Raw genomic sequence first — 26,813 nt, forward strand, 5'->3', positions numbered from 1 at the left:
TGCCCTGACACCAACAAGGCGCGGTTTGCAGCTCAGCAGCTGCGTGGCTCCGCACGGCTTTGGTGGGACCACTACCATGCCATGCTGCCGGCTGGCCACGAGGTCAGTTGGAACGAGTTCAAGACGGCGTTCAAGGCGCATCACATTCCCGAAGGTCTCCTGGAGCGTAAGCTCAACGAGTTTCTGGCCCTCACCCAAGGCACTCGGGATGTGCTGCATTACGCCCAAGCTTTCAATGACCTATGCCGTTATGCTGGTTATCATGCGGACACAGACGAGAAGAAGCGGGACAGATTCCGCCGAGGACTGAGCTTGGAGCTCAGGGAAAGGCTGAACCCCATCAGGGTGGACACCTACAACGAGTTGGTCAACCTGGCCATCTCTCAGGAGGACTGCATGCAAGCTCTCAAGGCCGACCAGAAGAGGAAGGCCTCTGTGGCATTCCCGAGCCCACCGACTCGAAGGTTCCGGATGATCCCTCCACAAGCCCCTGGCTGACCCCAGCAGTCAGGGAAATGGATCGCCCGACCCCCGCCGGCAACAACACCTCGTTTTCCAAGCTTCCAGCCGCAAGTGCCCCGGCCGACCCTGCCGACGCCACCTCGCCCGACCGCCAGCAATCGTTGCTTTACCTGCGGCAATGAAGGACATTTTGCAAAGGACTGACCCAGGAACAAGAATCAGCAGCAAGGTCAGAACCCCATGGCAGCCAGAGGAAGGAGGCCCAAGGTACAAGTCCGACAAGGCCGACTCAACTACACCAGCTTGACTGAACTCCCCGAAGGTGCGCCAGTAATGACGGGTACTTTCCTTGTTTTAAATCAAGTTGTTGTTGTGTTGTTTGATTCGGGAGCCTCTCATAGCTTTATCGGGGATAAGGCAAGGGAAAGATGTGGGCTAAGTGTCGGTCACACTAAGGAACCCTATGTGATCGCCACTCCTGGAGGAAGGATAACGTCGGATCAGGTCGTTATTCTTGTGCCTCTCCAGCTAGGCCCCACCCTCTTCAAGGAAAACCTTATCATCCTTGACCTAAAAGGCATAGATGTCATCCTTGGTATGGATTGGATGGACCGACATCATGTTGTTCTAGATGCCTCAGCCCGATCTCTTTACATCAGCTCGCCCTCTCATGGCAGTTCTACCCTATCCTTGACCCATCCTGAGTCTTCGACTCCTTGTGCTTACCCTCTCTTGGGAGCCCGTTTAGAAGATCTCCCTGTTATCTGTGAGTACCCTGATGTGTTTCCAGAAGATTTGCCGGGTATGCCACCTGATAGAGAAGTGGAGTTTTCTATAGAGTTGATTCCTGGCACAGCCCCAATATCTAAGAGACCCTATCGGATGCCACCCGCTGAGTTAGCCGTGTTGAAGACCCAGTTGCATGATCTGTTGGAAAAAGGTTTCATTCGACCCAGTACATCGTCTTGGGGTTGCCCCGCCCTGTTTGTGAAGAAGAAAGACGGCAGTTTACGGATGTGTGTGGATTACCGACCCCTCAATGCGGTAACAGTCAAGAACAAGTACCCACTGCCACGTATTGATGTCTTGTTCGATCAGTTAGCCGGAGCAAAAGTGTTCTCTAAGATCGATCTTCGTTCTGGTTATCACCAAATAAAGATTCGACCTTGCGACATACCCAAGACAGCCTTCTCTACCAGATATGGACTGTACGAGTACCTAGTCATGTCCTTTGGACTCACCAATGCACCCGCCTATTTCATGTACCTTATGAACTCGGTATTTATGCCCGAGCTGGACAAGTTTGTCGTGGTGTTCATTGATGGTATCCTAGTGTACTCGAAGAACGAGTAAGAGCATGTCGACCATCTTCATATAGTTCTCCAACGGCTGAGAGATCACCAGCTCTATGCTAAGTTCTCCAAGTGTGAGTTTTGGTTAGATAGTGTCAAGTTTTTGGGACACACTATCTCCAAGGACGGTATCGCCTTGGATCCCAGCAAGGTACAAGAAGTCATGGAATGGAAGTCTCCTACCTCAGTACATCAGATCAGGAGTTTCCTTGGACTTGCAGGTTACTATCGGCGTTTCATACCGGATTTCTCCAAGATAGCTAAGCCGATGACCGAGTTGCTGAAGAAAGAGGTCAAATTTGTGTGGGACACCAAGTGTGAAGAGGCCTTCAAGACCCTGAAGCACTTGCTAATCACCGCCCCAGTTTTGGCTCAGCCCGACCCCTCTAGGCCGTATGACGTATACTGTGACGCCTCTGGCACTGGACTCGGATGTGTTCTTATGCAAGACAGCCGAGTCATTGCCTATGCCTCACGTGCGTTACGACCTCATGAGCTAAGCTACCCGACCCATGACCTTGAGTTAGCAGCAGTGATACATGCCTTGAAGATATGGAGGCACTACCTAATGGGAGCTCACTGCAACATCTACACCGACCATAAGAGCCTCAAGTAAATCTTCACTCAAGCCGACCTCAACATGCGCCAGAGAAGATGGCTGGAGTTGATAAAGGATTATGAGTTGGAAGTGCACTATCATCCTGGCAAGGCCAATGTGGTAGCCGATGCCCTCAGCCGCAAACCCCATTGCAACTGCTTTGTCAACAGCCTTCACCAAAACCCTGTGTCACGAGATGGGAAAACTAAGTTTGGAAATTATTTCTCATGGAACCCTTGGTCACATCATCCTTGACTCAGTTTTGGAGGACCAAATTCGGTCAGCACAAGTTAAGGATGAAGAAATAAAACGGATCATCAGTAAGATCTCAGTAAAGGATGAAGGATATAAGCAATTCTGTCAGGACAAAACGGGAGGTATGTATTATGGAAACCGACTAGTAGTGCCCGCCGACCCCGAGTTGAGGAAGCAAATCCTAGATGAAGCTCATCTCTCCAAGTTCTCGATCCATCCTGGCAGCAATAAGATGTACCATGATCTCCGTCAGACCTTTTGGTGGAGTGGAATGAAACTAGAGATAGCTCGTTATGTCTCAGAATGTGACACCTGTCAACGTGTCAAGGCCAGTCATTTGAAGGTAGCAGGAACCTTGCAGCCGCTACCTATTCCCTCTTGGAAATGGGAAGACATCAGCATGGATTTCATAGTTGGATTACCCCTTACAACTCAACGGTATGATTCCATCTGGGTTATAGTGGACCGTCTGACCAAGACGGCACATTTCCTTCCTGTTCGTACCACCTACACAGTCAAGCAATATGCAGAGTTGTACCTCGACCGTATCGTTTCCCTACATGGTGTACCCAAGACTATCGTCTCTGATCGAGGAGTTCAGTTTGTGGCCCGTTTTTGGGAGCAGCTATAAGCATCTATGGGCACCCAGCTTATCCGAAGCTCAACGTATCATCCTCAAACCGATGGCCAAACCGAGAGAGTCAACCAGATCCTTGAAGACATGTTAAGTGTTTGTGTTATCCACTATGATAAAAACTGGGACAAGTGCCTGCCCTTAGCAGAATTCTCCTACAATAACAGTTACCAGGCCAGTTTGAAGATGGCCCCGTTTGAGGCCCTGTATGGCCGGAGATGCAGGACACCCTTGAACTGGTCCCAACCAGGAGAGAGACAGGTTTATGGCCCGGACTTAGTGGAAGAAGCCGAAGAGCAAGTGAAGGTAATTCAAGCAAATCTCAAAGCTGCCCAATCTCGACAGAAGAGTTACTCCGACCGACGAAGAAGACCCCTGCGGTTCAACCTTGGTGATCATGTGTACCTTCGAGTTTCCCCGACCAAAGGAGTGCAACGGTTTGGAATAAAAGGCAAGTTAGCACCCCGTATGTTGGCCCTTATGAGATTGTGGAGATATGTGGACCCGTTGCTTACCGGATCCAACTCCCAGAGCAGCTATCAGCCATACATGATGTTTTTCATGTGTCTCAACTAAAGAAATGTGTCCGAGTTCCAGCAGAGATCCTAGAACAAGAACAGCTTCAAGTAGAGCCCGATCTGACCTACGCCGAGTACCCAGATCGAGTTCTTGACCAAAAGGAAAGGCACACCCGACGCCAAGCGGTGAAGATGTACAAGATCCTCTGGAGAAACCACACTCAAGATGAAGCAACATGGGAAATGGACGAATATCTGAACAAGCGTTTCCCAGGGTTTCTGTCCCACCAAGGAGGTAAGAACAGCACGCCCTTGATCTTTGAATCTCGGGACGAGATTCTTTTTAAGAGGGGTAGGCTGTAACGACCGACCCCTAAACCTTCCCAGTTAATCTTGCTCGGAGCCCTTGACCTTAGTTATCTGTTTTGCTTAACCGTGCCTGAGTGTTCAGTTTTCCGCCAGGTCCCGACCCCTGGATCCGACCCCTTCTCGCCCCGCTCCTTTTCCGACCCCGGCGAGTTCAGCCCACCGTCGGATCCTGCTGATCTTCCTCACCCGTCAGATCTATCCACAGGTGGACCCGTGAGATCTTTTCCAGATCCCCCGCGCCAGCCGCACTCGAGTTGCATGGCCGCCTCAGAGTCTTCCTGCCGCGTGGCTCGTCTTCTCCGACGCCGTCGCTCAGTTTTGTCTCTGGCGAGCAGCAGAGTGGGTTCCCGCGCCCCTTTCCCCAATAGCAGCGGAAGCCCTCTGCACCCCTTTCTGCCGAACCTCGTCTCCCGCGCCCATCATCACGCCCCCAGATCCCGGCCGCAGAGCCAGATGTCGCCCGTCTTTTCCGTCCCTTTCAGCCACAGTTGCGCCACCCGGTCGCCGCTACACGACGATTCCTCCACCGCCAACCCCGACCGCGGCCGCGACAGTTCCTTTCCCCGCTCTGTCAGAAGCCGCCCGACAATCTGTTGTTCCGCGCTCTCCCCCGCGCCCGCGTCCGCCTGTCTTCTCACCTGTGCGCCCTCGATTCTAGCGCCGTTTAACCGGTCGCTTCTATCACCTCTTCCGCACGACGACGCCCGCTTTCCGCCAAATCTCAACCACCGGTCTACCCGCCCCTACGCCACCCTGACGGCAGAACGCAATGATCACTTGCGTCACCCCCGGAGTTCTGCAGCACCGCCCTGTTTGCTCAATCGCCGCCACGGCAGAGCACTCCATTGCTTCTCCCCGGCCTTCGCGCCGCTCCCCTTCTCACTCCGCGCCGTTTCCGTTCCTCTGCTTCAGCAGCTATAAAAGGAATGCCCCCGTCGCCGGAGTTCCCCTCCGCCCTTGTTGCCTTCAGCTTTCTCTAACTCCCTGCTCAAGCTCCTAGCGCCACCCACCCAGTTCTTGAGAAGTTCTTCTCCCAGTTCCCCCTCAGTTCCTCCAAGTTCCCCAGCAGCTTGCTCCTCCGTGCTGCGTAAGAGCTCTCTTGTGATCCGCAAGAAGCAGCGCCACCGCCGGAGCATTTCCAGTCGTAGCCCTTGCTCGAAGCTTTAGTCCTCCGCCCAAGTTCGCTTCTTCCCGACCCCAAGCCTTCCTTTCAGGAAGAAGGTGAGTTGCCGACCCTAAGTCCGCCTCGCCCGACCCCTCCTATCCGCCCAACCCCAGTTCCGTCTTGTCCGACCCTGTCTGTTCTGCCGACCCTTATCCGCCTCGCCCGAGGGCTTGGCTGTGATATTTTCTTCAACTCGAGGGTGTATGTGTAAAACGTGGGAACCCTTCCGCGCTTGCGTCTAAGGATCCTAGTTATCACATCCTCTAGTTCAAGGATCAGACCACTGGTTCCTTTCTACCCTTATCTTTTCATCATCATCAGCTCTCGAACCACCATAACCTCCTGTTCGTTGTCGCGAGTTTCTGGGCTCAGGTGAGCCAGTGTTGCTGTTGAACTAACCGTCTAAGCTAACCCTTGCATTGCATTCGTGTAGAGCTGCACCTCGCCGACGGTTTCTACGAGCTTCACCCGGCGCCAGAAGAAGAAGCTGTAGCCGAGCTCCTGCCCTTCGAAGCCGAAGTCGCCCCCGAAGCCGAGCAGTTCCCGTCCTCCTTGCTTGAAGGCAAGCCCCGGTTGCATGAAAGTCCTATGTGTTTTACCAGACTTGCGCATGCCTTCTGTATCATGCTTGTGCATTTACGTATAGGAGTTGTGTGAAACCCTAGATGCATGACTCAGTGACCCATGATCTGAGCACTAGCTGTTGGACCGAGTAGTTGCATTGCTTAACTAGGAAAACGGTAAAAGCCGAGTGATTTCCTGTCACTCGCGAGTTATAGGAGTTGCATGTTTACTCTCCTGTTATAACTATAAGGACGATGGACGGGGCAGGGTATTGGGTAACTCTTTGGTGGTCGGATGGTCGCCCCGTCTGTCTATGAAATCTTGCTAAGGCCCGACAGTGGTGGTGTTCGTGATCAAGTGTTTGAAAGTACTAGCCTCATACTTAGTATGGGATGAGGAAGCCTAGTACCGGATTGAACCTAGACGTGAGCGGTCGCCCCATTGTTCTTGGAATGGAGTTTCCCCTGCTGGTTGTCGCACGTGGTGGCAATGTGTGGTCACAGGACGGCAGAGGCCGGGTCTGTGGAACCTTGCACCAAAGGAAATGGGCCCGACACGGGTTAGGGGATTGATGGGGAAGGCCGACACAGGAAGCGACCTCCGGGTGCGCGGATGTCGTGAGGCTAGGTTCACCATGCATGGTTAAAGAACTCGAATCGATTCGTCTGCCTCTCATAGTTTGAGATTGCTTGATCGCTATGTCACCCTGAGTAAATAAGGAATCTGATGATGGCAATGTTTGTTGTTATATCTACACCTCTTGGTTGGCTCTATGATTGCTTAGAATAGGTTGCACAACCTAGACTGGTAAATGAACATAGAACCTGAGCTAAAAACTGAAATAGGTTTACTTAGTGCTTTTGGCAAACAAACCCCTCAGCCAAGAAGCCTTGCATGTCTAGAAGGAGGAGTAGTCCCCAGTCCTATCGGTTAAGTCTTGTTGAGCTTAGTAGCTCAGCCTTGTTGTGGCTCCTGTTTTTCAGGTGAAGTTGCTGCTTCTGACTCCTCTCTGGTTGGTGCTTGGCCGCCCCAGCTTCCGCCAGGCTGGACGGTCGAGTGGGATCCTTCCTCGGACGGCGAGGAGAGGAGCCAGTGATGTCCCGGTTGGCCTCACCAGGGATGTCCGACCCCGACGAAGTCTTCCGCTAGTGTTTCTCTGTCATTTCTTGAAAACTTGTAAAACTTCGATGATGGATTTTATGGCCGAACTACAATGGGTAAAACTTGTTAACTCAGTAGACTTGTTGTATTCTCTGTAACCACTCACCTTCGTGTGGGTTTGCTGAACTCGATCCTGTTTAAGTGGTTAAATCGGATGAAATCCGACGGCACTTCGTATCAGCTCGGTTTAGGCAGGAGTGTCGCATGTTAGGCGGCTTAACCCTGCTTAATCCAAGCTAATCCGAGGTGGTTCCGCCACAGCTATTTTAATTATATCAATCTATCAAGACTAGCAATCATTTTGTAATGTGGATAGGCTAACAATCAATATCATAACAAAGGTAACAATCAAAACAACATTTTATACAGTGTATTAACAAATGATGCATGTTCATTGGAAAGGGGTAAAACAAGTTATCAACAAGTAGTTTTTGGGCTACAATATTAGGTAGAAGAACTTATTACCTTTTTTTTTCTTTGTAGACATGATGGAGTACATGCAAACTATGGTGCGGATGCTGATACTGTAGACATAGCCTTTCATGAAGATGATTTTGAGGACTCGGATTTTGAACATGACCATGCAAATGAAAACATTTCACATCAGTTCAGAAACTTGACAGAAGCTAAAAGACATGCAATTTATGAAGCATTTCTTGAGAGAAGTATGCATGGAAGATTAAAAAGGAACACTAGAACTAGAGTTGCTGAAATGTTACAAGTTAGTAGGTATCAAGTGCAACGTGTTTGGTGGAGAGTGAAGGAGTGTCGTGCACAAGGAAGACCAGTGGATGTTAGTTCAAGAAAGGCTAAGAACTGTGGCCGCAAAAGAATACGAGCTGATCTATCTGAGGTTCTTAGTGTTGCCTTCTTAGTGTTCCCTTATGCAGAAGGACTACTATATGATCTCTAGTTGAAGCTATTGGTGTAACGAAGAGCACTCTACATAGGTGGTTCAAACAAGGGCAACTCTGATGCCACTCCAACACACTAAATTCTCTAGTGACGAAAGCAAACAAGAAAGAGAGACTGTGATGGTATGTTGCCATGTTAGATCAGCAAACATTGCCAAATGAACCTAAGTTCATCGATTTGGAAACATCATCCACCTAGATGAGAAGTGGTACAACACTAAAAAAAGGACAGGACCTACTATTTGCTCTCAGGAGAGGAGGAACCATACATGACTATGCAAAATAAGAATTCTATTGGCAAAGTCATGTTCTTGACGGCAGTGGTCAGACCTAGATATGATGATGAAGGTAATTGTACTTTTGATGGAAAGATAGGAGTGTGGGTATTTATCAGAAAGGTACCACAATTGTTTCACTTTCTTACATTAGTTTGAGGTACTCATTTGTGATCCTACTTCAATTTATTTCATACAGGAACGAACAAAACGAAGAAGCCATAATAGAGGAAGAGGAACCCTAGTTACCAAGTCTATCAAGGTAGATCGAGATATTATGAGATTGTATATGATTGCTAAAGTTCTACCAGCTATTGTTGCACGATGGCCTCAAGAAGTGCAGGAAAGACCATTTGATCCAGCAAGATAATGCCTCTTCTCACGTGCCAGTGATGAACAGTTTGCTATTGCTGTAGCACAGACAGAGCTGAACATACAGATCATCAACCAACCTCCAAATTCCCTAGATATGAATGCACTGGACCTAGGATTCTTTGCTTCTCTTCAATCATTGAGAATGTACAATTTTTTTTAATGAATACGACCCATCTATTTTGAATAGGGTATTCCTAACACTACAAGGCTGTTTGGTTGAGGTGATGAAAGATGGTGGCGAAAACAGATATAAGATTCCTCACATGAACAAAGATAGACTCGAGGCACTAGGAATGTTGCCTAAAAGTTTTAGTGTTGACCGCCAGCTATATGAAAATATGATTGAGTCTTTAAGAAACTAATTGTATTGGTAATGTTATATAAAACACTACTCGTGCATATAACACGAGTACTTTTGTAATTAAGGAGTAGGCACAACATGTAATTAAGCCACTAATTATATTGCTTCTGCTATATAAACCTCCGCTTTTGTAATTGCAACATAGGGCATCCCCATGTTTCATTTTATAATTCTGCCGGAACATTCCAAATTTATAAACCAAGAGCATGATTAATGGTTCCACTTAAGGCACATATAAATATAGACATTAATTAGCACATATAAACAAGATGGCATACACAATTTATATTTGAGGGTCACATAACGGTTCCACTAACACATATAAACATAGACATTCATTAGCAAATATACACATTAACTTGCACATTCATGGAAGGTTGGATTGATGCGGGCAAGCAACATCTTCAGGTGCGTAACCACCTCCGGGTGCACCTCCTCGCCGCTAGCCGCGTCCGATGCAACCTTGACGCCATCAGCGAGGCCTCCCGCAGCCGCAACCCTGACGACATTTGTGGGGATGCCCTCGGTCACCACATTGACGCCATCCCCCAACACCCTATCAGCTCTAACCGTTGTGGCATCCGCGGCAACCATGGCGCCCTCCAAATCGGCAACCTCAGCGCCGCCCAGCTCCACCTACATGCTAGACTCTTCATCCTCGGAGTTGCGGACGTACACGTCGGCGTTGGCGCCCACGCACATGCGACCCCGCCGCCTGATGAGGGGCCCCCACACGTAGATCCACTCTCCATAGCTGCGGCTACCCAGCTTCTGTACAAGTTCGTTGTCGTTCCCTCCACCGTGGCCATGTAGCTTTGAGCCCCCACGATGCCGACAGATCCAATTGCGATGGCGTGGGCACCTACCGCCACCAGCCATGAAAGTCAGGTGGATGAGCGTTGGATGGGGAAAGGGCAAGGGGAACACGTGCGAATGGAGGATGCTGAGGGGTTTGGAGAAGATCTGGAACGCGCGCACATGGAGAGGGAAGGGGGTGATGAGGCATTGTCGGGGGCTGGGTTGCTGAATCCAGTGTAGCAGAAGCGAGCGGCGATGCGAAGGCGAGCGGTACGAGATGTTGGTCGTGCGGAAGAAGATAGAAGAAACGAGTGGAAGGAACTAGGCTGTTCCAGCTTTCAGGCCCGACTAGTGTGGTTCATTTTTTTAATTAATAAATGGAGCTCATAAAGATTCATGCTGGGATAGTTCTGGGCTCCTGGGCCAATGCACACACCAATAGCTGCAGTTAATTTGGGAAAAAATTTGAACCCACAAGTGCAGTTAAAATTGGACGGAGGGAGTAGGAGGTATCCTGATCGTCCAGGTTATCCTCGAGATCTGTGCGTCTGGACCGCTACTGGGTTTACATCCTGACGTACAACCTGTCCCGTCCTATATAGTACGTTCTATATCGATACGTATTCCATACGGCATCGATTCAAATCCATTTGAACCAGCACTCTCTCTCCTCTCACCCACACGTTCTCTCTCCTCCGAGATCCGACGACGAAACCACCGCATCCGGCAGCACTCGCTCCAGATCCGGCCGCGACCTCGATGGAGGTGGCGAGTGGCGGCACACTGTAGGCAGGCATGGGCAACTGCCCGAGGTTGAGGCCCGGCGAGGCAGCCTATGTCCTGGCACTTGGGCGGTGGAGATGTTGTCGCCGAGCTCAGATCTGGTGCGGCGTGGACCAGGACGCGGCCTCCGACGGCTAGATCTGGTGCGACGAGGGCAGGGTGTGGCCAACAGCACTAGGATCCGGGCGCTCTACCACGAGATCGAGGGACGCTGCGGTGCGGCTGACGAGGCCTCTGGCACCCAGTCTCGACGGTCGGATCTGGGCGCTGTGGGTGCAGCGCCGGCCGCCGGCCGAGTGCGGGTCCTGGCCATGGCCTTTGGCGGTTAGATCTGGGCGGCGAGGGTGCAGGGACAACCTTCGACTGGGCGCGGGTCCTGACGGCAGCGTCATGGCGTGTGGGCGCCCAGGTGGGGCTCCAGTCCTCTTGTCTGGCGGCTAGCTAGCTGCGAGCAACGGCGGTGGCCACACGTCGCGTGACGAGCAGCTGCGGATGGATGTGCCACAGCCAGGGTCCCCTGTGGCGAGCACGGACAGAGGCGCCGTCGTGATGCGAGCCCGTGCGCTCATCCCCAGCGACGCGAAGAGGAGAACGATCGTCTATTCGAGCTCGCACAGCTGCAGCTAGCTGTTGCCGCAACGAGGACGCAGAGAAATGCATCAAGGAGGCCGCCCGTCTCGCCGACCTCAAGCAGTAGCATCGATTTGCTGAGTATCTCGATGGCGTGCTAGGTCAACGCTTGGACGCAGGAAGCTACTCCGCCCGCCGTTCGTGCTTGGTGAGTGGATAAGTGTGTTTCTTTTTGAGTTCATGGGCTTCTCATCCTGCTACCACTACTAGAAATATGAGCATTCGTCCTCGGCCTTAGTACTAGTTGCATTTTGACCCGGTAATAATGTTAGCATTAGTATTGGGTCCAGATTTAGGGGTTCCCGAAGGTCTCCTTTAGTACCGGGTCATAACACCACCCGGCACCAAAGGGTCACTTTTAGTACCGGGTGGTGTTATAACCCGGTACTAAAGGTCTCTCCATGGGTTACTTCGAAAGGAAAGCATATCTACCTCCATCACATGTGATGTGTAGGTGAGATTGTAAGGAAGGCTCACGCGAGGCTTGAGGTCGTGAGTTCGAATCCCACAAAGCGCGCACGCGCATATTACGCATGAAAATCCATGGAGCGCGATGCGCGTGTGCGGGCGCCTCCCAGCTGTTCGCCGGATTTTTTTTCTTTATTTTTTTAGTGAAAAACACATTAGTACCGGCACCGGTTGGTACTAATGAGTATCCTTTAGTACCGGTTATTTGACCCGGTATTAAAGGAATCCCTTTAGTACCAACATAGCAGTACCGGTTGTACAGCCGATACTAAAGGGGGTTGGGGACCGGTACAAATTGTCCTTTCTCCAGTAGTGTACTGCTACAATTTCTTTTTATTCTTCTCTTTTCTTGTTTTTTGACAAGGCGAATGGTGGATGTTTGGGTATAAAAGTTTTCTATAATAAATGTAAAGGTTTATTCAAAACAAGTTGTTTTATGAAAATTTCATGCTCATCGGTTCACTCGCACAAGTTCATTAGACAACAAAAGGCTATTTAATGGGTATTTTGGACAATTGTACAATTTGTGTTTTTTGGGGCTGTAGATCTTATCTGATATTGCATCTTCATTGTTTCTTTTCTTCTTTCGTCAGCTCGGTTCCATCGTTTTGCAGCTAGTTTGTGGTTGAGGCATGAAGAGCAACAAGGTGGGCAGTGGCGATCTTCCTAGAATTTATTAAGTTTTTTCTCTATTTTTTATTTTTATTGTTTTTAATGTGAATCAGAACAGAAAGATGTAGACAAATGATTATGCTTGAAAGGTGTATTTAAGTTGCACGGTTTTTATTCTGGGGTACTTATTATCAAACTGAATGATTGTTCTTTTATTTTTTTTACTCTTTTGTGACAATTATTGGTATTGCAGATGAAGTATACCATGTAGGGCATTATTGTTGTTGTCCAAATTGTTTTTGCAATTTTTAGGTAGTGCATCAGTACATGTAGCATACACTGGTGATACTTATGTGTTTAGTAAAAAAAGTAGCATGTGAGAAGAGGATTTTCTTTATTCTATTATGTTTTTTAATGTAAACCCATCCAGAAATATTATATCTATGAGTAGTAGCATGAGTGTTTGGCAATTTATTTGACTATTTGTTAATGATGTATATTTGTTGTACTGTGGCAATAAGCCAGTACATATTTGGTGGATTTCAGATTAGCATGTATAAGAAAAATGTATTGATTATGTTTGAACAAAATAAGCCCCGGTACCGGGGTGTACCATATCTTTATATTATTTACCCGAGTAAGGATCTGCTGCATCTCTACAAAATTAGCAATGGTACATAAACATATATACATGGTACATGTACATGTCATTTATGGTAGAAAAATTGAGAAATGTACATGCATGGTACCAATGCGGTACATGCGCTGGATAAGCACGCGCAAAAATATTATGAAGGTAATAAAATATCGATAGTGGGTGGTACATGCACCGGATAAGTCGGAACAAACAATATTATTAACTATAAAGGTAATAAATATTGGTGCCATGTTCCAATAATGTATACATTTAAACTTATTTAAATGAGTGGTGGAGAGCAATCTACAGTTGAAACTCTATCAAAAAGAACTTTTATATCACTTCGCATAGAAGGATACCCTCTCCGTTCCTGACAACTGTCTGACATCTTTTTTAAAAATAAATCATCTACACCTGAAATACATTTAGAAAGGATAAAATGTGACTTGGATGGCGGAATTCACACATATCGGTTCGAGGGGCGAGACTTTTCTTCCCGTCTTTGCCAGTTGGCACTGACTGACTTGTTCACGAAGCTGTAGCTGCTGGAGTGAAATTCGGGGGTCAGTCCATCAATGCACATCCTGTCAGCTCAGTGAGGAGCATCCTGTGCCGATCTGCGAGCGACGCCACCGCTTGAAAAAGGGGTGGTTGGGAGACAGGGGCTAAACTTTAGCCCCTGTCACATTGGATGTTTGGACACTAATTAGGAGTATTAAACATAGGCTAATTACATTGCACAACTCCTGGGCTAAATCGCGAGACGAATCTATTGAGCCTAATTAGTCCATGATTGGACAATGTGGTGCTATAGTAACCATTCGCTAATGATGGATTAATTAGGCTTAATAGATTCGTCTCGCGATTTAGCTTATGGATTATGCTATTAGTTTTATAATTAACTCATATTTAGTCCTTCTAATTAGCATCCGAACATTCAATGTGACAGGATTAAAGTTTAGCTCCTGATATCAAACACCCAAGTCTGCGCCGCACTCCGCCGCTGCAGCTGCGCCGCTCTATTCTCATAGTGTGACCGGGCTAAACGTTGCCGATGACATCTGAAACTGTGCTTTTTTTCCCATTCCAAATTTCCAATAGGACGGCCGGTGCCAATGTCCATGTCCTTCCAACACGCAGCAGCAGTTGAGATTAGGATAGCAGTAGAGCCTAGTACGCGTCAGAACGTGTCAGGGGAACTGGGACTAGTGGGCTGCGGAGGGGATTGGAGATGTCGGGGTGTATTAAATATAGATTAATTACAAAACTAATTGATTGCACAGATGGAGACTAATTTGCGACACGAACCCATTAAGCCTAATTAGTTCATGATTTGATAATGTGATGCTACAGTAAACATGTGCTAATGATGGATTAATTAGGCTTAATAAATTCGTCTCGTGAATTAGCCTCCATTTATGTAATTAGTGTAATTAGTTTTATAATTAGCTCATATTTAATCCTCTTAATTAGCCTCCGAATATTCGATGTGACATAAATTTTAGGAGGTCCTAAAGATCCAAACACCCCCGAAGACCGAACCAGAACAGAAGCGATGTTGCTGCAGTGCTGCCTTTCCTGCTCTCGCTGTCAGCTTGACAATGCGCGATTTGCGATCCACCTGGCCTGACCACACAGTGCAAACGTATATAGCCATCCTCCTAAACAGCGGTGAGGCTATCAGCACCGCGTGAGTGGTATGCCCATCTGCAAAACCGTGAGACTCACACGCTGTGCAGATTTCCATCCACAGAATGCTGCTGCACGGAGATTTCTATACCCATTTGCAAATTCACGTGCTGAGCGACGAGTGGGTGTGGGTTCCGTGCGTGGCGTCAAAGGAGCTGGTGGAGATCAAGAGGTAAGGGTTGTAAAGGAACTTATGATCTGATCCTTCAACTAGAGGATTTGGTATACTAGGGATCCTTAGACTCAATCGCTGAAGGGTTCCCAAGTTTTACACATACACCCTCGGTTTGAAGAAAAGATCACAACCGAGCCCTCGGGCGAGGCGGATAGGGGTCGGCGGAACAGATAGGGTCGGGTGAGACGGAACCGGGGTCGGGCGGATAAGAGGGGTCGGGCGAAGCGGACTGGGGTCGGCAGCTTACCTTCTTCCTACAAGGAAAGCTTGGGGTCGGGAAGAAGCAGACTTGGGCGGAGGGACTAAGGCTCTGAACAACGGCTAAGTCCGGCAGTGCTCCGACGGCGGCGGTGCTTCTTGTGGATCACAAGTGAGCTCTTACGCGGCACGGAGGAGCAAGCGGCTGGGTGGCTTGGGAAAAACGGAGGGGAGCGGAGAGGAGAGTTCCTCAGGAACTTAGGGTGTGGCGCTAGGAGCTTGAGCAGGGAGCAAGAGAAATGGCGAAAGACAGCAATGGTGGAGGGAACTCCAGCGGGCTCGCGTATTCCCTTTTATAGCGGCTGGGACGGGGGAGGGGAAGCGGCGCAGGAGCGAGAAGGGGAGCGGCGTGAAGGCCGGGGAGAAGCAATGGAGTGCTCTGCCAGGGCGGCGATTGAGCGACGAGGGCGGTGGTGCAGGACTTCGGGGATGACGCCAGCGGTCATTGGGCTCTGGCGTCAGGGCGGCGCAGGAGCAGGTATGCCGGTGGTTGAGATTTGGCGGAGGCGGGCGTCGCCGTGCGGTAGATTTGATGGACGCGACCGGGTTAACGGTGCTAGAATCGAGGGCGCACAGGTGAGAAGACAGGCAGCCGCGGGCGCGCGGGCGAGCGCGGAGCAACAGATTGTCGGGCGGCTTCTGACAGGGCGGGGAAAGGAGCTGTCGCTGCCGTGGTCGGGGTTGGCGAAGGAGGAATCGTCGGGTAGCGAAGACCAGGCGGCGCGACTGTGTTCGAAGTGACGGAAAAGACGGGCGACATCGGGCTCTGCGGCCGGGATCTGGCGGTGTGATGATGGGTGCGGGAGGCGAGGTACTGCAGAAAGGTTGCAGAGGGGCTTCCGCTGCCATTGGGGAAGGGGGCGCGAAAATCCATTCGGTCGCGGGTCAGAGACGAGGCTGAGCGGCGGGCGTCGGAGAAGACGAGCCACGCGGCGGGGAGACTCTGAAGCGGGCATGCAACTCGAGTGCGCCTGTCGCGGAAGATCTGGAGGAAAAAGATCTCGCGGGTCCACTGGTCAGATAGAACGGACGTTTGGGAAAGACTTAGAAGGATCCGACGGTGGGCTGGTTTTGGCGGGGTCGGAACCGGAGCAAAGCGGGGAGGGGTCGGGTCTCAGGGGTCGGGACCGGTCGGAAGGTTGAACACTCAAGCGCGGCAAACTAGACAGATGATCAGGGGCTAGGATCAAGATTAACTTAGGAGATTTGGGACCGGTCGTCACATATGGGTTCCGTGCGTGGCGTCGGCAGCAGCTGGTGTGGGAGAGAGATTGGGCTGAAGAGAAAGGATAGCTTAGAAACATGCAGACACTAGATTTGCAGTATTCCTATAGAGAATAGTAGCATACAAATTCATATAAAGATCTGTGCTGCAGCTACTCAAGCTCCACATTTTACCTACGTACCCGCTTCCCGCTCAGCGGTGCGGATAGCCTCGGTATATCACTGTCACGCCCAGTCAGTGTTTTTTTTTAGAGAGAGAGAGGATCATCAGTAGTTGGACAAGTCGCTGCACGGGCTGAAAGTTTCTGGGCCAGTCTTGTACTCCGGCCCACTAATTGCGTAGCCCGCTCAAGATGCCGCATGGGTCCTCTCTCAAGAAAAATTGATGCCTCATGGGTCGTTTCAGCTGGCAACGCCGTGGGCCTCTATTGCATGCACCCATCGCTACGTTGGCCTCACAACCGTCGAACTTTTCCTCGCCGGTCCATTTGAAGGGAAGCCTTGGTCATTTGAGAAGATGAACATTTCGCTTCGCGCGCCAGTTCCTCTCCGGAGGCAAATGAAACGACGCGTCATCTTCTTCTCCTATATTTGTTTTTAATTTTAACCTTTTTTAAATAATATTTTAAAATAAACCCTTCGGAAAATATTTCCATCTCATGACCCTTTTGATCGTACCGGCTCGCGTGACGCGACAAAATAATATTGTAATGCCACATGCAGTAGCGTGACAAACCTGACATGGACTCCTCATGACGAACTCAGTTTAATTTACTCATTTTGGACCATCTAAATAAAATAGTATTTGAACTTTAAATGCTACGAAACTTGGTATGCACGATATATAAGATGTGAACATTCCATTTTTAGTAACATGTACAAGGTTAAGTGCTACATATTTTAAAAATTTTAATTTTACAGGAGACGAGAGCCCTAAGTGGGATATAGGGCTAATGTATAGCCTAATTTAAAATTAAAATTTTTAAAATATGTAGCACTTGACCTTGTACATGTTACTAAAATAGAATGTTCACACCTTATATATCGTGCATGCCAAATTTCGTAACAGTTAAAGTTCAAATACTATTTTATTTAGATGGTCCAAAGTGAGTAAATTAAACTGAGTTGGCTCTCATCATCACGTCGTGCAAAGTGGCGCGATAGAACCACGTTGTCGTGCCACATGTAGTGGCGTGACAAGAGGTGTGCATGTCATCTCGCCGTACCAGCGTGGTAGCCTTGTCACGCCAGTGCATGTGGCGTGACAACGTTATTGCATCGTGCCACGCGGGCCGGCACGATCAAAAGGGTCACGAGATGAAAATACTTGTCCGGAGAGTTATTTTTAAAATATTATTTAAAAAAGGTTAAAATTAAAAAAAAATCTCTCCTCCTCCTACTTTTTTTTTCTTTTTGTCAAAACTATCCACAGTACCTACATGGAAAGGAATCGCAAGGAGCTAGAAGACGAAGAGGAAACGACGGGGAGGCATGAGAGGTTATTTCCACCAACGTTGGTTACTCCTTCCTAATTCAATGGATTCCTAGTAGGCTTTTGGTTTTGGAGGATGGTAATTCGTGCCTGTCTCACTGGGCATCCAGATGGCCGTGCATCAGATTCAGCTTTTACTATAGGCACTAGCAAAACGAGCAGTGGTTAATTATGGCTTACCTGGGATGGTAGTATGGTACGCAATCTTTCTCATTAAATTACTACCTCAAAAACCTTCAATTTTTCACACAACGAAAATGCACACTATCGATCGAATCTGGCATGTTGCCGGCAGTATCACCATACTACAGCATGCCATTTGGGATTAATAGGAAGTAATCAAGGCTGCAGATTTTACAGCCATAATGAACACACCATGCCCCACTCTGCCACTCATCCTTTGGCATTCCAGGAGTTACCATCTACGTTACGGTAATTCGCCTATTAGTATCGGCAAGAACCATCAGCCCAGCCGAAATTACTGCCGGGTCACCGTGTTCCAGTTCAGGAGTTGCTAGCAGGACGCCATGGAAGCGACGGCGCTCGTCCTCTTCGCCCTCCTCGTGCTCGCCGGGCAGCGGGCCTGCGCGGCGTCCGACGCCGGCGGTGGCGGGTTCAGGGTCGAGTTTATACACCGCGACTCGGCGAGGTCTCCGTTCCACGACCCGGCGCTGTCCCCGCACGACCGGTTGCTCGCGGCCGCGCGCCGCTCGCTACGGGGCGAGGTGCTAGGGCGCTCGGTTCTCGCCGCGGCGCCCGCGCCCGCGGCCGACAGCGGCGTCGAGTCCAAGATCATCTCCCGGTCGTTCGAGTACCTGATGGCCGTGAACGTCGGCACGCCGCCGACGCAGATGCTCGCGATCGCGGACACCGGGAGCGACCTCGTGTGGGTCAACTGCAGGAACGGCAGCGGCGCGGCCGCCGCCGCCGGCGGCGTGTTCGCGCCGTCGCGCTCGTCGACGTACGAGGTCGTGAGCTGCCGGTCCGACGCGTGCCAGGGGCTGAACCAGGCCTCCTGCGACTCCGCGTCCAACTGCCAGTACCAGTACGGGTACGGTGACGGGTCCCGCACGGTCGGGGTCCTGTCGACCGAGACGTTCACCTTCGTCGACGGCGGCGCACGGCAGGTGCAGGTGCCACACGTCGACTTCGGCTGCTCGACGTACATGGCCGGCACGTTCCGCGCGGACGGGCTCGTCGGCCTCGGCGCCGGGGCCTTCTCCCTCGTGTCGCAGCTCGGGTCCGCGACGTCGTTCGGGCGCAGGTTCTCCTACTGCCTGATCCCGTCCTCCGCCGGCGCCAACTCGTCGTCCACGCTCAACTTCGGGTCCAGGGCCGTCGTGTCGGAGCCCGGCGCGGCGAAGACGCCGCTGGTGCCCGGGGAAGTGGACACGTACTACACCGTTGCCCTCGAGTCCGTCGCCGTCGGTGGGCGGGCGGTCGCGTCCAACGAGTCCGCCATCATCGTGGACTCCGGCACGACGCTCACGTTTCTCGACCCGGCGCTGCTGCAGCCGCTGGTGGCGGAGCTAGGGCGGCGGATCAACCTGACCCGGGCGCAGCCGCCGGAGCAGCTGCTGGAGGTGTGCTACGACGTGAGCGGGAGGGCCCAGGAGGATTGGGGGATCCCGGACGTGACGCTGCGGTTCGGCGGCGGCGGCGACGTGACGCTCCGGCCGGAGAACACGTTCGTGATGGTGCAGGAGGGGACGCTGTGCCTGGCGCTGGTGCCCGTGTCGGAGGCGACGCCGGTGTCGATCCTGGGGAACATCGCACAGCAGAACCTGCACGTCGGGTACGACCTCGACGCGCGGACGGTCACCTTCGCCGCCGCCGATTGCACCCGTTCGTCGTCGGCCTCTAGCTCTAGCTGATGCAACCGGCATGGGCGCCCCTACTGTGTAGCTAGCCACACAATTGACAATAAATCCTTTGAGCGGAAAATTGAGTTTAGCTGTGCTCATGTTATGCTGTTCTTAGTGTGTTTGGTTCAGCTGTAACTTTTGAAAAAACTGCTATGAGCTGTGAGCTATGGAATGAGAAAACAGCTATGAAAAAAGCAAAAAGTCGTTTGGCTAGAAAGCTGTATCTTTTAAATAAACTATCGAGTGAACCCTACATGTCATCCACAGTCCACCTCACCTAACTCTCTCCCTTCCTCGCTGAAGCAGGTTCCGTCCGCTCATTCGCTTCTTCCTCCTCCCGCTACCGCTAGCATGGTACGTTTTGTATCTCATTCTGACCAGCTCTTTTTTCCCGTGTAAAGAGGCGTGAAAGGTTGTTGATTAACAAATTTCAAGAGACTATTGGTAATGCAACGATGCGCTGCGACTTTATACTCCAGATTGATGAAAACATCACTAGTTTTCTCCCTTCATAATGCAGTGTTCTCCCTTCAGCAATACTGCCCTTCGATGGGACCTACGCGTCAGGGACTACCTTATCGTCTTCCCTCCTGATCTGATCCCCAACTGCCCCCTTCCTCCGGCCGACCCCTGCCCCGCGCTCCACCGCGCCGATCCTGTCGATGCGGACGCCGATCTGCATCTCCCGTGACGCCGCGTGCAACATCCGGCGCAGCAGCACCACCTCCTCCACCGAGGCCTCCTCGGGCGGAGCGGGAGATTCGGAGCAGCAGCTACTGGCGGAGGGGGAGATCTGGCAGCTCTGCGCCGGCGCCAAGGCCGTGTTCCTGCGGCAGCCGAACCTCCTGGAGCTCGATGCGCCCATCAACGTCCGCGGCGACATGCACGGCCAGTTCCGCGACCTCATCCGGATCCTACAGGAGCTTGGCGCAGAGCGGGTGCGCGGCCGCCGCGGCACCCAGCACCGGCGCGGCGGGCACCGGCGTGAAGTCGAAGTCGTTGACCCACTCCAGGTTCCTCAGCGTCTCGTGCCACGCCACCACGACGTCGCGACGTACCCGATCCAGTTGGACTCCCTGCACCACGCGTCCTGGTTGAGCCCCGGTGCTGGCCGGAGGAGGAACACGTTGGGCACGGGCAGCGCCGACGAGCTTTGTGACGGCGCAGTCGGCGGCAGCCGCCGCGCCGGAGCTGCACAGGAGGTCGAAGCGGCGGAGCTCTCGCCCACGGCGGCAGTCGCGCCCGCGGCGACGGCGCCCGTGCCCGGCGGCGGTGGAGCTCTCGCCCACGGCGGAGCCCACGCCCGCGGCGGCGGCGGAGCCCGCGCCCGGCGGTCGCCGTGACGAAGCGGCAAGCTTCCGCTCGAGCTCGCACACGCGACAGAACAGAAAGAAGAAAAAAAACGAACCGTACTCTCATACTCAGTGGTAGGTGCCTAAAAGCAGCCGAAAGCAGGGGTTTATATGGTAGGTAGATATTTTTTACCTTAAAAGTAATGGAAGGTATTTTTAATTTTGTAGTAGAGCAAAAACAGCTTTTGACTCCATCAAAACACCTCCCTTTTAGATTTTTTGGTTGGTTTTTGGCTTTTGTAAAAGTAAAAGAGGTTGAAAAGTCCAACCAAACACGCGGTTGGATGAACTTAGCAAATCGCTTCTGAAAATTCTGTTTATTTTTGGTCGACATTTTGGGAGAGATAAATATATATGGAACTGAAATACTGATGGGAAAAAAAGGGAGCCAACAAGGGCCTTGTACTACAGCCCACGGGCCAAGGGGCCTATACGAAAACGAGAGCAGCCATGACTGCTGAAGTCGCTGCTGACTCACTACACACTGCACTCTGCAGAATGGAAATGCCAATTTTAGCCATGCACCCCCCACGTTTTCCTCGAAAGTTTGCACAGCGTACTCTCCCACTGAAACAACGCGCAAAATGTGATTTCACAGCGCCCTCATTTCAGCTTTCGAAAAAAAAAAACAGTGCCCTCATTTCTTCCTCGGTCTAAAATTAACCAACGACACGCGTTTTTTACCATGCTTTTTCCCACCCTCTCACGCGAAGCCATAGCCATCTCGCAATTCCTTAACCTGCAGTGCCAACTAACCCCCCCACGGCCTTCACACGGAGCTAATCAAACAAGGCAACCTCCTAATCCCGCACGCGCCGGCGATTAACGGAGCGCTGTCTAAATTTACCGAACTGCCCCTTGGCTTCTTCTCTCTCCCCCTGGTCGTCAGCTTCGTCGTCCCCTTCCCCGAGGACCCCGACCGCTGACCTGCGGGGGTTCCTACAAAAGCGACGACGGCAAGAGGACAAACGAGTCGAGGGGAAAGGAACAGGGAGCGGCGGGGGATTCGCCCGGGTCGACGAAAGCCGCCTGGGAGGTGGGAGGGGACCCGAATCGGAGCCCCGATTCCTACTAGGTATGGTTCGCCGATCCTGTTCTGTCCCCGCCTCGCTCCGATCATCGGAATGGAGGTCTCGTACTCTCGTCTCGCCGATTTGGTCGCCGCAATCGGCTGTGGAATGTGTGCGAGCTATCGTTTTTGCTGTTCTCGCGCGTTTTTGGCGTCGATTAGTGGCCTCTGAGATGGAGATGCTCCATTTTTCCCCGTTTGATTCAACGCGCCTGGGATTTGGTTTCCTGTAGCTGTACGTACGGGCCCTCACGTGCTGTTTGATTGGTTTGTTCAGGTGACTGGGAGAAGGAACGAGCTGTGTTGATTCGGTGGGGGCTTTTGCTTCGGCATTCTATCGAGGTATGGTGGATCATGCTCCTCGCTGCTGCATTCTCCAACGTTCTTCTTTTAGACCAACATTTGGAAGAGTTCTGTTATTGGTGTGTGCTTCATTTCTAGGATTGGTGTGCTACGATATGTTTGGTTTGCTCTAGTACATTGCAACGGCTCCTTGCCAAACCATGGCTAAGATATGGCCAACAACTTGTTAATATGTTGTTTTAGTGTAGCAAATTGTACCCCATTCCTTCCTAGGTTGTAGGTTGTGGGAGTACTCCAGTGTTTTGTTAAGATAATTAGCTTCATAGCATTGAAAAAGGAATGGCATATTGACATCTCGTTTGCATCTGTATCAGCCTTTTCTCTGCAAAAAAAAAAGAGAAAAGTTTTCTTGTACCATTGATTTGCAGAGTCAACCTCCAGTACTGCAGGAAAATAGGATGAATAACAGTTGGTTGTATATACTATTTTATAAAGGAACGTAATGTCAAACTTGGAAGAACAGATGAGATTTGGTAATGGAAAATGAGGTTTACCTACGACGATGACTCTGATCTTCCAAAACACTCCATATAACCTGGCTGTGATCTTTCCTTCTAGTCTAATTCTGTCTAGTCACATATTGTGTCTTACCTTAGACAAAGTCCATCATAATTTAAGCAAGCAGGTTGGCAGTTATTTGACTCTTGGTATTAACTTTACTTTCCTTCAGGTACACTAAAAGTTACCTTAGGTGCTCTACTGGGAAGAAAAATAAAGTATCTTAGTTCAGTGTGTGTATGTGTATCAAGGATTTAGAATCAAAGTTGAAGATCACTGCATATCCAAATAGGCTATCAAACTAATGTGCTGTATGGCTGTCTAGTTTTCTGGCTGTTGCTCCCGTTGAATCAGAACGTGAAGGTCAATTACGGTAATCACCCTTTATTGATGGACCACACTGGAAATTTAGGCCATCGTGATCACACAATTGACATACCAAGAAATGATGTTACCTCCCCATCAGCATCTCACCAGGACGACCACAGTGACTTGGATGAGTTTCATGACAGTAGAAGTCCGCCGGATGAAATTCCCGCAGTCCCAGAAAGTTCTTCTGGCACGCATGACGTACCTAACTCTCAAAATGCATCTTCTGCAAGAAGAGATCGAGGCCATCGTCAGCAGAATCCTTTGAATTCTGGCTTCTGGATCTCAATTGAGCTTATTGTGAATGTGAGCCAGATTATAGCAGCTATTTCTGTTCTATCGGTATCAAGGAACGAACATCCACATGCTCCATTATTTGTGTGGCTTCTTGGCTATACCATAGGTTGTATTGCTATTCTTCCGCATCTTTATTGGCGGTATCTTCATCGTAATCGCCAGAACTTGGAGCAGGAACTGCCGACCCAAAGTCCATCAGAAAGGAACGTATCTGAGACCAATTCTTTTGTGGTCGTTTCATCTCCTCATGCATCAGAAACTGTGGACGGTGCCAACGGAACTGGAGTCTCAAGAAGTAACTTACCAATGGCAAGTCCAAGGTAACATTTCTTCCATTGAATAAATCAGTGTGACCATGTGTACATGCCTATAGGTGTATAGCATATCTCCGAAGGGCTGCATCACATGATCCTGAGCGTTTTGCCTACTATGACCAGTTTGATTGCCTGTCTTTAATAATTGTGCAGCCTTTTCTATTAATAACGAGATAAAATATTAGTCCTTTCAGTACTTCTACGACTTCTCTAATTCCGGATTTGGTAGCTGGGATGCATCATATCAAAATGCTGCGACCCTTTGAAGTGTTTCCTCTGCCTAAAGTTTCAGTCCGTATGAAGTACTAACGGTGTTATTACTGTTTCCTAGGTTCTATGCATTGGTCGCTTGCTTTAAATTGGCTCTGGATTGTTTCTTTGCCATATGGTTTGTTGTGGGGAATGTGTGGATATTTGGCAGCCGTTCTTCTGCCCATGATGCTCCTAACTTGTACAGGTATGTGCTGCTTGTTTTCAATTCTTAATACCTTCCTCACATTCGCAGATTATACTCTTCATCTTTTGTTTGTAACCATTTTCAGGATCTGTATAGTATTCCTTGCGTTCGGCTTTATTGGCTACGCATTGCCTTTCATTCTCTGTACAATGATATGCTGCTGCCTGCCCTGCATAATCTCCATTCTGGGCGTCCACGAGGATTTGGATCTGAACAGAGGCGCTACCACGGATACAATCAATGCCTTGGTGGCGTACAAGTTCAAATCGAAAAGAGTTCACGATGGGGATGTAGGAGAAGACTGCGGTGGGGTCTTGGCGGCTGGAACTGACAAGGAGCGAACTATCTCGGCAGAAGATGCTGTGAGTTCCCTCCTCATGTTCCTTTCACATCTGTGTGATTGTGCTGCATAATGCACTTTTGTTTTGTTGTTGACGCATTTGCTTGTCTTGGCTCTGCAGATCTGCTGCATCTGCTTGTCAAAGTTCTCGAACAATGAAGATCTACGAGAACTTCCCTGCACTCATGTCTTCCACATGGAATGCATAGATAAATGGCTCCAGATAAACGCATTGTGCCCTCTTTGCAAGGCTGAGATAGGGGTGTCAAAAGGTGTTCCAGAATCTGGCTCCGGGGGGACTCAGGATGATAACAGAGTAGGCAATGACGTTGAGTCACAACGGTAGCTGCTGACTGCTCTCTTACATGAGCATGAGGATGGATGATGTGTTTTTGATGCGGCCTAACAAACTACAAGTAGGAAGGTTACACTCTATGATCCCACAACAAGTATGTCCTGCCTACAGTGCAGAGCAGTGCAGAGCATTGGCTTCCTAGCTAGACTAGGAAATCTGGTGTGGTGATGGCGGCCACCTAAGATGATCATACTCTGTGGGTTGTTGATGTTAACCTCCTTGCTGCTAGCAGTTGCCTGACTATCTCCTTGTATAGAAAATGTTAGTCTACACCTTGCACCAATGTCCTTGTACAGAAAAAAAAAAATGGACATCTCATTTGTATGTGATCAGCTGGCACCAGTACTGCAGCTCCTGTAATGGTTGATCTTGTACATAGTATAAACTCAGACATTCTGGGTACTTGGTAGATATATCTTGGTACCTATGAAATGCAACATTCACCAAACCCATTCGTGGGAGCATCCGAGCATGCCAGCACGGTACTACTACATGCATATGCATGGTTCAGTTCAGTTTATTCCAAATCCATGCATGCAAGTCCCTGTAATAGCGATGCTATAGTCACTGGGTGACTGCAAGTGCAAGAACAGATATGTCCATGACAGAAGGAGAAAGAGCAGATCTATCCATCATGAAGTATCTACCCACAATTCTCAATTCCTCACGTTTATTCAGAGAGATACAGGCACAAATGCAGATCCAACAACCTGATGCTCCTACACATGATTAAGCTGCAAAAAGCTTATCCATCCTCTGCATTGGACCATGAAAGCTGCACTGTCAACTATTGCTTGTCCTTGCATCCCCAGAGAAAGAAGAATGTCTCCAATTATTGGTCCCTTTCTTGGTTCGTTCTGATGATACTGTGCAGGCTGGCTGACAGTACAGCGATGCCGAGCTGACCACTCTACTCTCCCTATGCCTATAGCTTCAGTGGGTGTGTGTGTCTGCACTCTGCAGCCTAGAATTACAACTTCTCATAATCATGGAATGATTTGTTCAAAAAAATAATCATGGAATGAAACCGTCCCGGATTAACATTCAACGGATTGGTAAATGGTAACCCCCCCCCCCCCCCCCCCAAAAAAAAAGGATTAACGGATGGCTGCAGCATAAAAACGAGTTAATTACTTTGCTTATATTCTCTGGGATACCGTTAGGCAAAGCACTATCTACTGAAGCACTGAACGGCATCATCCTAGTAGTAGATACCTGAATCTGGTCAAGAATCGCAGACGCCTATCCCAATCTGTCCGTGCGCGGGCGATGGGTCCGATTTTCACGTGCCGCCGGGCCTATCCCACCCCATGACCGACGGGCCTGTAATCATGCTAAATCATGCGAATTTGTAGTAGGTTCACGGCATGCATCATCCCTCTCGCTCGCTCTCATTTTGCCGGCCGGCCCTCCCCTCGCGTCCGTCCTCTGTAGCGTGGCGTTGTCGAGCGAAGGCGGGGGCAGGCCGATGGCCGGACGCGCGGGGCACGCGGCGTCGTCGTCGTCGTCGTCGTCCCCCGGCTATTGGCTGGCGTTACGTGTGGGCGCGCGGGCACAGTCAGGCGATAAGGGGAGGGAACGTGGTGTGCCGGAGGAAGACGACGACGGCGAGATGGGCCCCGGCCCGCCTCCGCGCGCATGCGCGTGCGTCTGGCTAGCCTGTGCGGGCCAGCGCGGCGCCGGCGCCGGCGGCTCGTCTTCACCGCGCGCGTCGCGCCACCGTGCGGCGGTGGCGTGGCCCGGAGAGCCCTCTGCAGTGTGCGCT

The 26,813-nt window shown here is 50.3% G+C and overlaps 2 protein-coding genes across 2 annotated transcripts; both read left to right on the forward strand.

Annotated features, from left to right (window-relative positions):
- The first annotated feature begins 18,296 nt into the window (after positions 1–18,296).
- On the forward strand, positions 18,297–19,703 carry LOC101752612 (aspartic proteinase CDR1). The gene has a single exon (XM_004971660.3). It carries the CDS (start codon positions 18,297–18,299, stop codon positions 19,641–19,643), a length of 1,347 nt encoding a protein of 448 aa, XP_004971717.1. The 3' UTR covers positions 19,644–19,703.
- Positions 19,704–21,871: 2,168 nt separating this feature from the next.
- LOC101757715 (E3 ubiquitin-protein ligase At1g12760) lies at positions 21,872–25,512 on the forward strand. The gene is made up of 6 exons (XM_004968361.4): positions 21,872–22,061; positions 22,333–22,397; positions 23,089–23,902; positions 24,228–24,353; positions 24,439–24,715; positions 24,815–25,512. Exons 3-6 carry the CDS (start codon positions 23,307–23,309, stop codon positions 25,037–25,039), a joined length of 1,224 nt encoding a protein of 407 aa, XP_004968418.1. The 5' UTR covers positions 21,872–22,061; positions 22,333–22,397; positions 23,089–23,306; the 3' UTR covers positions 25,040–25,512.
- The last annotated feature ends 1,301 nt before the right edge of the window (positions 25,513–26,813 follow it).

The sequence above is a fragment of the Setaria italica genome, chromosome V, assembly GCF_000263155.2.
Source record: "Setaria italica strain Yugu1 chromosome V, Setaria_italica_v2.0, whole genome shotgun sequence".
Lineage (NCBI taxonomy): Eukaryota > Viridiplantae > Streptophyta > Magnoliopsida > Poales > Poaceae > Setaria > Setaria italica.

Coding starts and splice junctions, on each gene's coding strand:
- LOC101752612 (XM_004971660.3), top strand. CDS start 18,297: ATGGAAGCGACGGCGCTCGTCCTCTTCGCCCTCCTCGTGCTCGCCGGG.
- LOC101757715 (XM_004968361.4), top strand. CDS start 23,307: ATGGACCACACTGGAAATTTAGGCCATCGTGATCACACAATTGACATA. Junction 23,903..24,227: donor TTACCAATGGCAAGTCCAAG/GTAACATTTCTT, acceptor ACTGTTTCCTAG/GTTCTATGCATTGGTCGCTT. Junction 24,354..24,438: donor GATGCTCCTAACTTGTACAG/GTATGTGCTGCT, acceptor AACCATTTTCAG/GATCTGTATAGTATTCCTTG.